The sequence below is a fragment of the Trichechus manatus genome, unplaced genomic scaffold (assembly GCF_000243295.1).
Source record: "Trichechus manatus latirostris isolate Lorelei unplaced genomic scaffold, TriManLat1.0 scaffold00031, whole genome shotgun sequence".
Lineage (NCBI taxonomy): Eukaryota > Metazoa > Chordata > Mammalia > Sirenia > Trichechidae > Trichechus > Trichechus manatus.
This window is the reverse complement of record NW_004443967.1, coordinates 3,074,246-3,086,101: the sequence shown is the minus strand read 5'-3', so window position 1 is coordinate 3,086,101 and position 11,856 is coordinate 3,074,246. Positions and strand designations below refer to the sequence as shown.

General features: G+C 41.1%; 1 protein-coding gene across 4 annotated transcripts in view; it reads right to left on the bottom strand.

Moving 5' to 3' along the window:
• Nucleotides 1-177: 177 nt before the first annotated feature.
• Nucleotides 178-11,856, bottom strand: part of ACSL5 (acyl-CoA synthetase long chain family member 5) — a 48,489-nt gene continuing 36,810 nt past the window's right edge. For 3 of the 4 annotated variants that reach the window (XM_023729941.1, XM_004374850.2, XM_023729943.1), the window contains 9 exons: nt 11,703-11,798; nt 9,446-9,518; nt 9,072-9,160; nt 8,662-8,778; nt 6,337-6,480; nt 5,307-5,408; nt 4,542-4,613; nt 1,888-2,034; nt 178-816 (listed from right to left, as the gene is read on the bottom strand). In XM_023729941.1, the coding sequence (XP_023585709.1) occupies nt 1,894-2,034; nt 4,542-4,613; nt 5,307-5,408; nt 6,337-6,480; nt 8,662-8,778; nt 9,072-9,160; nt 9,446-9,518; nt 11,703-11,798 (834 nt within the window). In that variant the 3' untranslated portion in view covers nt 178-816; nt 1,888-1,893. The remainder of the gene's footprint in view (nt 817-1,887; nt 2,035-4,541; nt 4,614-5,306; nt 5,409-6,336; nt 6,481-8,661; nt 8,779-9,071; nt 9,161-9,445; nt 9,519-11,702; nt 11,799-11,856) is intronic. The other variant, XM_023729942.1, reaches the window with a different exon arrangement.

Genomic DNA, 11,856 nt, shown 5'->3' with positions numbered 1-11,856 from the left:
TCTCTCTGTCCTCTCTGGGGGAAAATCCTTGTCTCAGCTTCTCTAGTGTTCTTGGCATTCCTTGGAGATCTCCATGTGGCATCTATCTTCCCTCATTTTGTTTGCTTCTCTGTGCCTAATGTGCTCCTTTTATATCTCAGAAGCGATTGGTTTAAGACATAACCCTACACGGATGCGGCCTCATTAACATAACAAAGAAAATTATATTCTCACATGGGATTACATCCACAAGTATAGGGGTTAGGATTTACAACACGTACTTTTGGGGGACATAATTCAGTCCTTAACAGTTTACTTCAGTAATTAGCAAACTTGGTTGCACACTAGAATCGCCTGGAGACTTAAAAAAAAAAAACAAAAAACCTGATGTCCAGGCTGTACCCCAGACCAGTTAATTCAGAATCCCTGGGGGTTGGGCCCAGGCAGCAGTGTATTTTAAACTCCCGGGTAATTCCAGGGTGCAGCCAAGTTGGAGAACCACTTATTAAATGGTTCTCATTCTCATCATGGTCCATGACGAAACAAACACTACATTGTAAGTATTTGCAATAGTTTATTTTAAAGACTTTACATTTACAAGTGGAAGCAACACATGTTAACTGGTGGTAGGGTACAGCAAGAACTGGAGTCCAGAGGGTAAAAAACCTCGATCAGTTTGTTCCTTCACAGAAGATAAGCCTGTTGTGCACGTGCCATGCTTACCCATAGATCTTTGTTCCCAGTTCAGGAAGTTTGGTCTCAGTGCTTGTTTAATTTGCTGGAAAAGTGCACTTGGCGTAAATTTGAACTTCCCATAGCTTCCAGCTCTGCAGCAAACTATAAGGAACAGATTGAGTCACCAGCTACTACTTAAAGATAACACTTTAAGAACATTTTGAAGTGTAAACATTCTTTTTGGACAAGTCATAGGCCCAGTTTTCAATACATATACTCCTCACTTACTGACTGTTTCACATTTACTACCATAGTAAAAAGTCTACCCAATTATTTTGCTCATTAATGACGTACATCTGGCATTAACAAACGCTGAGGTGCAAGGCAAGAGTAATGCTGGCTGTGATGGTTAAGGATATGTGTCACCTTGGCTGGGTCATGATTCTCAGTGGTTTGGCAGTTATGTAATGATGTGATCATCTTCCATTTTCACATAATGCCAATTTTTGCATAACAGCCTGGTCCTTGGAACCTAGCAGTGTCAATAAGTGAAGAATGGATGTACTTCAAAGTTAGAGAAATTAAGCAAATTTAGCCAATGTTCAGTATGGTCAAAATGTTCCCCTCTGTACACAGACTTTAGTGGACCCAGAAGTACATAGAAGAAACTTGTCATAGATATGATTAATCATTAAGACTCAAAATTTTAGTGGTTTTATAGAGTGGCAAGAAAACCTATGAATTATAAACAGCTTTTCAGAATTTAAAGATCTCTTAATTTGAACATTAAAAGGCTTAAATGTTGGGACCATTGGCAAGTTTACTGTAAAACAACAAGAAGTCACAGAGGGTGTCTTTGGTCCTTTAACTAGTGGTCACTTATAAACATTGCATTGGTTGGAGATTGTGAGGAAGGGACATAGAACACAAAAAGGGACCTCGAAGAGGAGGGACATGTTGATAAAAGTAGCCCTAAAACCTTAATACCAGCGAAATGTAAGATGGGAGGGACAGGATTTATTTAGTCAGTTCAGGCTGTTTCCACATTATAAGTCTCTCACTTAACATTAAAAACCCAAACAAATAAAAACACTAGATATGGTTTCATAGTGTAATAGGTAAAACAACAGATAGGAGAAAGGAAAAAAATGTAATTTCTTAATCTGTCTCCCCACAAGGCCGCAAGTAAGTGAGCAGGCAGGCTGCCTCCAAGCCCCTTCTAGCCACAAGTACCTTAGTCTACTCCTGGATACTCTCATACAGGCTATTGATTTGGACTCGGAAGTATTTGGAAAGCTCTCCCCGCTTTGGTTTCAATGTTGGTGTCAAAAGCCCATTTTCAATGGAAAATGGCTCCGGATGAAGAAAGATATTTTTGACCTGGAAGAGAAGATGAACACATACATACATTTAGTAGTGATTTGGACTCTTCTGCAGAAACCTCAGAGTGCTATGTGAGGAACTTCAATTAAAGAACATTTAACATAAAAGTGGGCTGAAGAGGTGGGAGGGTAACAATAATAGTAACACCCATCCATTTTCACCTACTTGAATTAGGGAAAGAAGTGAGTAGGGAGAAGGGAAAATGGATAATGAAGAGCACAAAGGGATATAAATACCTACAAAAGGTCACTGCCATTGTCCCATTGGTTACTGGTGGTGGTGTTGTTAGGTGGTGTTGAGTTGGTTCTGACTCATAGCGACCCTATGTATAACAGAACAAAACACTTCCCAGTCCTGAGCCATCTTCACAATCATTATGCTTGAGCCCATTGTTGCAGCCACTGTGTCAGTCCATTTCCTTGAGGGTCTTCCTCTTTTTCACTGACCCTCAGCTTTACCAGTCATGATGTCCTTCTCCAGGAACTGGTCCCTCCTGATGTCCCTCCACCTGTCCAAAGTATGTGAGACGAAGTCTCGCCATCCTTGCTTCTAAGGAGGATTCTGGCTGCACTTCTTCCAAGACAGATTCGTTTGTTCTTCTGGCAGTCCATGGTATATTCAGTATTCTTTGCCAACACCGTAATTCAAAGGCACCAATTCTTCTTTGGTCTTCCTTGTTCATTGTCGAGCTTTCGCATGCATATGAGGCTATTGAAAACACCACGGCTTGGGTCAGGTGCACCGTAGTCCTTAAAGTGACGTCTTTGCTTTTTAACCATTAAAGAGGTCTTTTACAGCAGATTTGCCCAATGCAATGCGTCATTTGATTTCTTGACTGCTGGTTCCATTGGTGCTGATTCTGGATCCAAGTAAAATGAAATCCTTGACAACTTGAATTTTTTCTTCGTTTATCACAATGTTGTTTATGGGTCCAGTTGTGAGGATTTTTGTTTTCTTTATGTTGAGGTGTAATCCATACTGAAGGCTGTGGTCCTTGATCTTCATCAGTAAGTGCTTCAAGTCCTCTTCACTTTCAGCAAGCAAGGTTGTGTCATCTGCATATCGCAGGTTGTTAATGAGTCCTCCTCCAATCCTGATGCCACGTTCTTCTTCATATAGTCCAGCTTCTCAGATTATTTGCTCAGCCTACAGATTGAGTACTTAACCCTGACACATACCTTTCCTGATTTTAAAGCACACAGTATCCTCTTGTTCTGTTTGAACGGCTGCCTCTTGGTCTATGTACAGGTTCCTCATGAACACAATTAAGTATTCTGGAATTCCCATTCTTGCAATGAATAAGTCATTGGTCTTGAAAATTCAATCATGTGATCTCTGGCATTGTTTCTATCACCAAGGCCATGTTTTCCAACTACCCGATCCCTCTTCTTTGTTTCCAACTTTCGCATTCCAATCACCAGTAATTATCAATGCATGTTGATTGCATGTTTGATCAATTTCAGACTGCACAAGTTGGTAAATATCTTCAATTTCTTCCTCTTTGGCCTTAGTGGTCGGTGCATAAATTTGAATAACAGTCGTAGTAACTGGTCTTCCTTGTAGGCGTATGGATATTATCCTATCACTGACCTTATTGTGCTTCAGGATAGGTCTTTAAATGTTCTTTATGACAATGAATGCAATGCCAAAAACCAAAACCAAACCCATTGTCGCCGAGTCGATTCCAACTCATAGCAACCCTACAGGACAGAGTAGAACTGCCCCACAGGGTTTCTAAGAAACAGCTGGTGGATTCGAACTGCTAACATTTTGGTTAGCAGCTGAGCTCTTAATGACTGCACCACCTTCAATTTGTCATTCCTGATACAGTAGACCATTGCTTGTCCGATTGAAAATGGCCAATACTAGTCCATTTCAGCTTACTAATGCCTAAGATATCAATCTTTATGTGTTCTATTTCATTTTTGGTGATTTCCAATTTTCCTAGATTCATACTTCATACATTCCATGTTCCTATTATTAATGGATATTTGCAGCTGTTTCTTCTCATTTTCAGTCATGCCACATCAGCAAATGAAGGTTCCAAAAGCTTGACTACATCCACATCATTAAGGTTGACTCTACTTTGAGCAGGCAACTCTTCCCTAGTCGTATTTAGAGTGCCTTCCAACCTGAGGGGCTTGTCTTCTGGCACTATATCAGACTATGTTCTGCTGTATTCATAAGGTTTTCACAGGCTAATTTTTTCAGAAGTAGCCTGCCAGGTCCTTCTTCCCAGTCAGTCTTAGTCTGGAAGGTCAGCTGAAACCTGTCCACAGTGAGTGACTCTGTTGGTCTTTGAAATAGCAGTAGCATAGCTTCCAGCATCACAGCAACACGCAAGCCCCCACAGTACGACAAACTGACAGATGTGTGGGGTGGTTAATGGTATAAAATCTAAAAACAGTTTTTTGGAAAGTATAGATTTAAACACCGTTATAAATGGGAACTTGAAATAAAACTTCTAGTATGATCTGAGAGACCAGGACAACATCAGTACATACTTGTTCAAAGGATTTAAGGCCACCTTCTTTCCCAGTTTTCTGCAAGTCTTCTAAAATGGCTTTCTTCACTACCTACAAATATAAAACAGAGTGAAAAAGAGCCTGAATGAAAGGTTAGGCATGACCCAACCAAAATGCCTAGAAGAGTTCATCAGGATAAAAGCTGAATATGAAAGTATGTACAAGCACATTTGAAGCCTAATACCAAACCCATTGCCTTTCAGTCGATTCCAATTCATAGTGACCCTACAGGACAGAGTAGAACTGCCCCATAGGGTTTCCAGGGCTGTAAATCTTTACTGGAGCAGACTGCCACATCTTTTTCCAGTGGAGCATTTGGCTGTGTTCAAGAACTGCTGACCGTTTTTGGTTAGCAGCCGAGAGCTTTAACTACTGCACCACCAGGGCTCCTCAGAAGCCTAATAGTGATCCAAAAAATGAGAAGAAAAGGCAACTCTAAATGTTAACAGGGGTTCTCTCTGGACGACATTTTTTATTATTCTCTAATTTTTTTTTTTTTTACAATGAACATATTACTATAAAAAGACTAAAGTTTTTTAAAACTCCACATCTTCTCCCCAGTCTAATGGAACCCATAAATCCATTTGGGCTGCAGCCACTTGTCCAGTGCAGGAAGAATCTGCTCCTACAGAGAGAAGGCTCTGGGGATCCATGAGTGCCCAGCTGACTGAGGCCTCCCCTCCCCCACACCAGGCTGGGGGCAGTGGGGGTGTTGTGCGTAAGGCTTTCCTAAGCAAGACTTACTTGGTTTTGGCACAGTTCTTCAAGGGATCCCTTAATCCCAAATTTGGCTGCAAACGAGGGAAACACATCTGGGTCAGGAACGACGACTCCTACTAAGGACGCCTACAGAAAGGAAAAAGAAGGTACAAGGGCACATGAGAGAGCTAGCCTAGGGATGGTCCCAGCGTGAAAGAAAGAAGGAGGAGACCTTTGTAACAGTTCCCCAAGACCTCAAATTCAGTACTGGTGTCCTACTCTTTTCTCACCATGCAGTTAAAACCCTCGGGGAACTCTAATCCCTTTCTCCCCACTGACCTTCTCATTACAAGCATGTTCCATTGGAATGTGTTTCAGGAGAGGTGGTGCTTAACATTGAGCTTAAAGCACCTCTGGCCAGTCCATCCTGCCCCCCCCCCAAAAAAGCTAAATTTAAGTTCAGTACATAATATACAACATGAGATAATATTCACCATATAATATGTTCAGCATGTAATATAATATATTCAGTATATAATATAAACATCGTGTTTGGTAAAGCAGAGGGTCAGCAAAAATGAGGGAAACCCTCAATGAAATGGATTGACACAACAGCCATAAAAATGGACTCAAACATACCAACGATCATGCAGATGGCACAGGACTGGGCAATGTTTTGTTCTGTTGTACGTCAGGTCACCATGAGTCGGAGCTGACTCAATGGCAACTAATAACAACAACAATATAATAGAAAACAGTTGTGCCAGAGGAACTCCTATTGGGGGAGTGGAAACTAAGTGCAACCTGGGGTTCTTTTAGAGTCAGTGACTACCTTTTGGAATAGCTGTTTAATAATTCTGCCGACTTGTTTGCAGTCTATCATAGTTTTGGGAAAATTTTTTTTTTTTTTTTTATTTATACTGTCTTATTTAAAGTTTGGAATGCAGCTTCATTTCTTTAGTTTTAATAAACTCCATTTTTCTCATCCCGAACCCACCTTATACAAACTTCCTGTGGCTACAGGAATCAGCACCGTCTGTGTCTGAAAATGGCTACTGTTAAAACGATATATTACCTGCAAGCTGTCCCCGTTTACAAAGATTTGCAACACTGGTGTACTCCTGGTGTAGATATTTTCTATCTTCTCTGGAGCAATGTATTCTCCTTGGGCCAGCTTAAAAATATTCTTTTTTCGGTCAATGATCTTCAGAGTCCCATTCTGTATAATACAAATAAAAGTGTCAGTGTTTCCAAGACTGCAGGGTGTGTCAATGTTTGGGGAAGGTGGGGAAGTCACAGATACCTTCCTTCATTAGACTTGACTTCTCTAGAGATTTTTGAACAGTCTTTTGTTTCTCTTTGTTGGCTTTGGGGAAAGGGGAGGGAAGCAGCTTCCAGCAAGAACTGGTCTGTACTGTATATTTATGTGGAGAGTCGATGCACAGCCTCCAAGCAAGTCCCCAGGACCTGCTGGGGTTCTGCAAATGGCTGTCTCATCTACGCAAGAAATCTCGCAGCTCTCAATTTCCAATAACTTAATTTTCAATTACTCCATTTGCAGAACTCTCAGGAACAGAAAGACTTGCTAATTTTTTTGTGGAGACTTTTGAACTAGTTAGATCTCCCCTCCTTGACTTCCTTTCATGTATTCCTCCTGTTAGATCAGGGAGCAGGCTAAAACAGCTTCACTGTGCTAATCAGGCAAGTCAACAATTGTGCTTGGTCGGACGGAAGCCGGCCTGGGGAGGGCTTCCTGAGCAGCCACCAGAGGTCATTTGCAGCTTCATTTCTCTAAGCTAATTGGCCTAAGGAGCTAAGGTTCTTAGGGATTTGAATTGTAGAACTGGGACAGGTGGCAAATACAGTCCACATGATCGCATGCTAAGTAGGACAATAGGCTGAACCACCCTGAAACCATCAACAAGGCCAACTCAAGAAATTAGCTCTCAGTTCAGTCCAGCAGACATTATCTGAAGGTGATTAATACAGCTCAGGCCTTTATAACTAGGTGTGAGGACACATCTATTGCCTACATCCTAGACCTGCTAGAGCAGGAACTCTTATTATATAGAATATATCTTAGGAAGATACCACTAGACCCAACTCAGTGAAATACATCATTAGGAACAGTGTTGTTGAAGGTTTCACAGTAAAAAATTCCTTGAATGTCACTTAGATTTTGGGAGTATTAAGCAAGAAAGGAGTTTGAAGATCTAGTTAACATCCCTACTCCCCCAGCACATAGTAACCAAAGAAAACTTTCCAGAAGGGAGACCTTTGGAAAATCCCCTGCAAGGGGCCCAAGACTCCATCACTACTGTGAAATAATGTCCTCTCTTCTTAGAAAGGAGCCCTGGTAGCACAGTGGTTGAGAGCTCAGACTGCTAACTGAAAGGTTGGCAGTTCAAATCCACCAGCTGCTCCTTGGAAATCCTGTGGGGCAGTTCACTCTGTCCTACAGGGTTGCTATAAGTCAGAATCAACTTGACAGCAGCGGGTTTTCTTTCTTCTTAGAAAAACAGGTGGGACTGCTGCTAATTATTTACCAGCAAGCTGTGCTAAAAAGATCTCTATCTTCCACAGAGAGGGGCTGTGAAGGTCCCTGAGAGACAAACATAAACCTCTGCAAATACCTCCTTTAGAAATCCTGCTGCCTTGTTTTGGTATGTCTCTATAAATTAATTGGGAAAAACATATTCCTCTGAATCCCATAAAAGGCAAAAGGTGTGGGTTCATGGAGTTATCAAATCACAATATCTACCTCAAAAAATAATAAAAAATAAAAATAACAAGAACAGAATGCTACACACTTTGCCCCTACCTTTCCTAGAACGGTCACCTAGTTTTATTTGGCTATGAGCAAATCAATTGCATTGTCAAGAGAGCCATGCCAACTCCGAGCTCCAGGACTATCTGACCTTTTAAAGAATTCCACCTTCAGTTTGGCTCTGGAAACAGTGCCAGTAACATTGACTACTGCTAGAATTGTATTTTTTAGGGAATAAGTTAAGAAGAAAACCCTTCAACTGATCTGTGTCTTGCCATCTTCTATAATATTGTGACCAAAATATGAAAAGGACTCTCTGGCCTAGAGACAGAAAGCCTCGCTAATTTGGGCAGATCCTAATCACACACTAAGTTATTTTCCCAGCATTACACTGTTGGTTCGTGGAAGAGCTGAGACTAGAACATACATCTCCCAACTCCCAGCCTAGGTTCTTCAACAGTATGTTCTTCTCTCTATAGTATGAGGAAGCCATAAACCAGGTAGGACACAAGCCTAATCTGCATCAGCTGCCTCTGTTGATTGATTAACCTATTCACTTTTCTGCCCCTCTTGCTATAAGCAGATGGTTCTCCCCAGCTGAGCTTCTTAGATTCCCAGAAGTTAAACACCCACCGGGAGCCAGCGGCCAATGTCTCCTGTGTGAAGCCAGCCATCTTTGTCCAGGGCTTCCTTTGTCTTCTCAGGGTCCTTCAGGTATCCTTTGAACACATTGGTGCCTCGGATACAGATCTGCACACCAGATAGTATAATGTGGTGATGATAGTAAAGACCTACTCCCAGCAGGGTGCTTTACAAAGCACTGCTCCCACATTTAATCATTTGTTGGTCTTCACTACAGTGTGATGAACACCAGATTTTAGTCCCCATTTTAGGGGAAGAAAAGTGAGGCCCAGAGATGTTTAATTCCTTGCTCAAGCTCTCAAGGGAGTCTAACCCAAGCCTGCTCACAACTGTGTGCTCTTTCTGCTATCAACATCTCACCATGCTTGTTTGGACATGACTACAGAGCACAACCTACCCACCTCTCCTTCATTGTTCACTGAAAAGTAGTTCATGTCAGCCACGTCTTCCAGCTTCACATGATTGCAAGGCAGGGGAGCGCCAACGTGGCCTAAAACACACCACACTGAATCAGCTGAGTGATCATAAAATGGTGATAATCCCAAGCATATTTCTGAGGGAGGTATTTATGAATTGACTCCAAGAGAATAAGACTGAAAAATCGTCTGGCACCAATGCTGGGACAGTCAAGATATACAGGCCTGGACAGAAAACTTGAGTTTGACATTTGCTATACTAGTCCAGAGCATCGAGGTTATCTAGATTCATACTTTCACATTCAGTTAGAACCTTCTCCCACCCACTGCATCTCCTGTCCAGTAGACAGAAAACCTACCTGATGTCCAGTCCCCAAGTAATGTAAATGTACAGCCAGCTGTGCATTCAGTTTGACCATAAGCTTCATACACCTGGGGAAACCAAAGAAGGGCTTTGAGGCATATTCAAGATAAAGCATTAGTTGGTCATGCCCTGTGGCCAAGGCACAAGGAAAGCAAGGTTTCTGAGGGCTGGAGGACACTTAGTGTCTTAATACCTTGAATTCATGACAAGCTGCTAAGTTTTTACAACTGGGCATTAACTCAAAACCCAAAAGTGTCCATAAATAGACCTAAATATAGAAACTTATATGAAAACGTGGCATTTTAAGTCAGCAGGAATATGTGAGTTATTCACTGAGTGGTGTACAACCCAATGGCAATTGGACTTTAGGCAATGAAGGGGTTTTAAAAAGGGAGTTTTTTGTTTTGTTTTGTTTAAGAGAAAAATCTGTAGCTGTGGTATAGAGCAGGGGGCAGCATACTTTTTCATATAATGCCACATAGTAAATATTTTTCAGCTTTGTGAGCCATCTGGCCTCTGTCTCAACTACATAACTCTGCCGTTGTAGCATGAAAGCAGCCATAAGTGGGTATGAGTGTATTCCAATAAAATTTTATTTATAAAAATAGGTGGCAAGCCAGATTTGTCCTGGGCCACAGTTTGCCAACCCCTGGTATAGAAGATAATTTTGACTTGAGAGAGGCTGGTGGCAGGAAACAAGTTCACAGGCTACTGCAATGGTGGGTATGGACTGTGACAGGCAAAGTTGGTAGAGAGAGAGAGGAACGCTTAGAGAAGACAATTCTGGAGTAGGGGGTGACAACAGAACCTCCTGATCTATTGGATTAAGAGGTGAGGGAAAGGGAAGTATTAAGAATGGCCAAGAGGGTGATAGTTTGAAAGACTGGAGGACCTCTGGCTTTCGTATCAATTCAGAACCCTTTTTGATTATGGTTATAGGATGGGAACATTTTCTGTGAGGACAAGTGTGTCTGTTTTGTTCATGCTGGGTATAGGTGGTTGAATGAACAAACTAGTTAGCCATTTGGAAAAAATAAATAGGGCAGAATCCATGCTCAAGCCCTAAATTCCAAATGAAGCAAGAGACTCATATCGAAAAATGTAAAACCATAAGCTTACCAGAAAATATGAGCAAAAACAGGCTTATGAAATATTGGTAGTTAGAAAGTCCTATCTAAGCAATTAAGAAACCATGAATACAAAGGATGAATCAACTTGATGATATAGAAATTTGAAGCTTTTATATAACAATACACAAGGCAAAAAGATGAGACTATCTAGGAAAATTATTTCTAACATATGACAAAGAATATTATTACCATATGAAGAACTCCTAGAAAGCAATATGAAAGAGTATCAAATTATCATTTGCCTATTTTTCTATAAGGAACATATAAACAAGTAATTCATAGAAGAAATACAAGTGCCAATAGGCAATAGAAAATGTGTTCATGTCAATAAAATGAACAAAACTGCAATAAGATTTTTACATATCTGATTGGCAAGATTTAAATAACTGACAAAGCCTATCACAAAGGCCTTATGTATTATTTGCAGGAATGTATTAAAAAATACAAGATTTTTCTGGAAGTAAGTTTGATAATATACACCAACATGTAAAAAACAAGACAAACAAAAAATCTGCTTTGACCCCATAATCCCTGCTTGCATGTATGCAGCGTAAAACCATTCCACAAGGTTTTTGAAACCTTCTGGCTAGTAATCAAGTGCTTAATCATTTGTGCCACCCAGGGACAGGCCTTTTGGAGGCTTCTTCTTGTGTGCCGTCAAGTTGATTCCGATTCACAGAGACCCTATAGGACAGGGCAGAACTTCCCCATGGGGTTTCCGAGGAGCAGCTAGTAGATTCGAACTGCTGACCTTTTGGTTAGCAGCCTGAGCTCTTAACCACTTTGCCACCAGGGTTCCTTTTGGAGGCTACAAGTCCTAAATAGATTTATTCAATAAATTACTAGGAAATTACTAAAATGATTTACATCTTTATTTGACAAGGAGCCATGCTGACAGGGCGCTGTTTAATAAGTGTTTTAGAACACTGATCCCATTGATATAAAGGTTTCTATACACAGATGCACGAAGAGATGACTAGAAGAATGTTTTCTCTTGATTCTGAGATTTTGGGGGACTTTCTCTTTGACAATTTTCAGTTCTGTTCTGATTTTTATCTAAACAGCGAGCTTTACTTGTGCAACAGTGAAATAAACTATCTTCAAAGAAGATGCTTAGCTTACCGGACATCCTATTGCTGCCCGGAGGAAGGTCAAGACGGGAGAGGAGATGGGGGCGGCTCCAGTGACCATGATGCGGACGTTCCCGCCCAGGCTTGCCTGTCCAGTAGAGACAAAAGACCTGCTGAAACCCATTCTCTCTGAAAATGGGTATAGT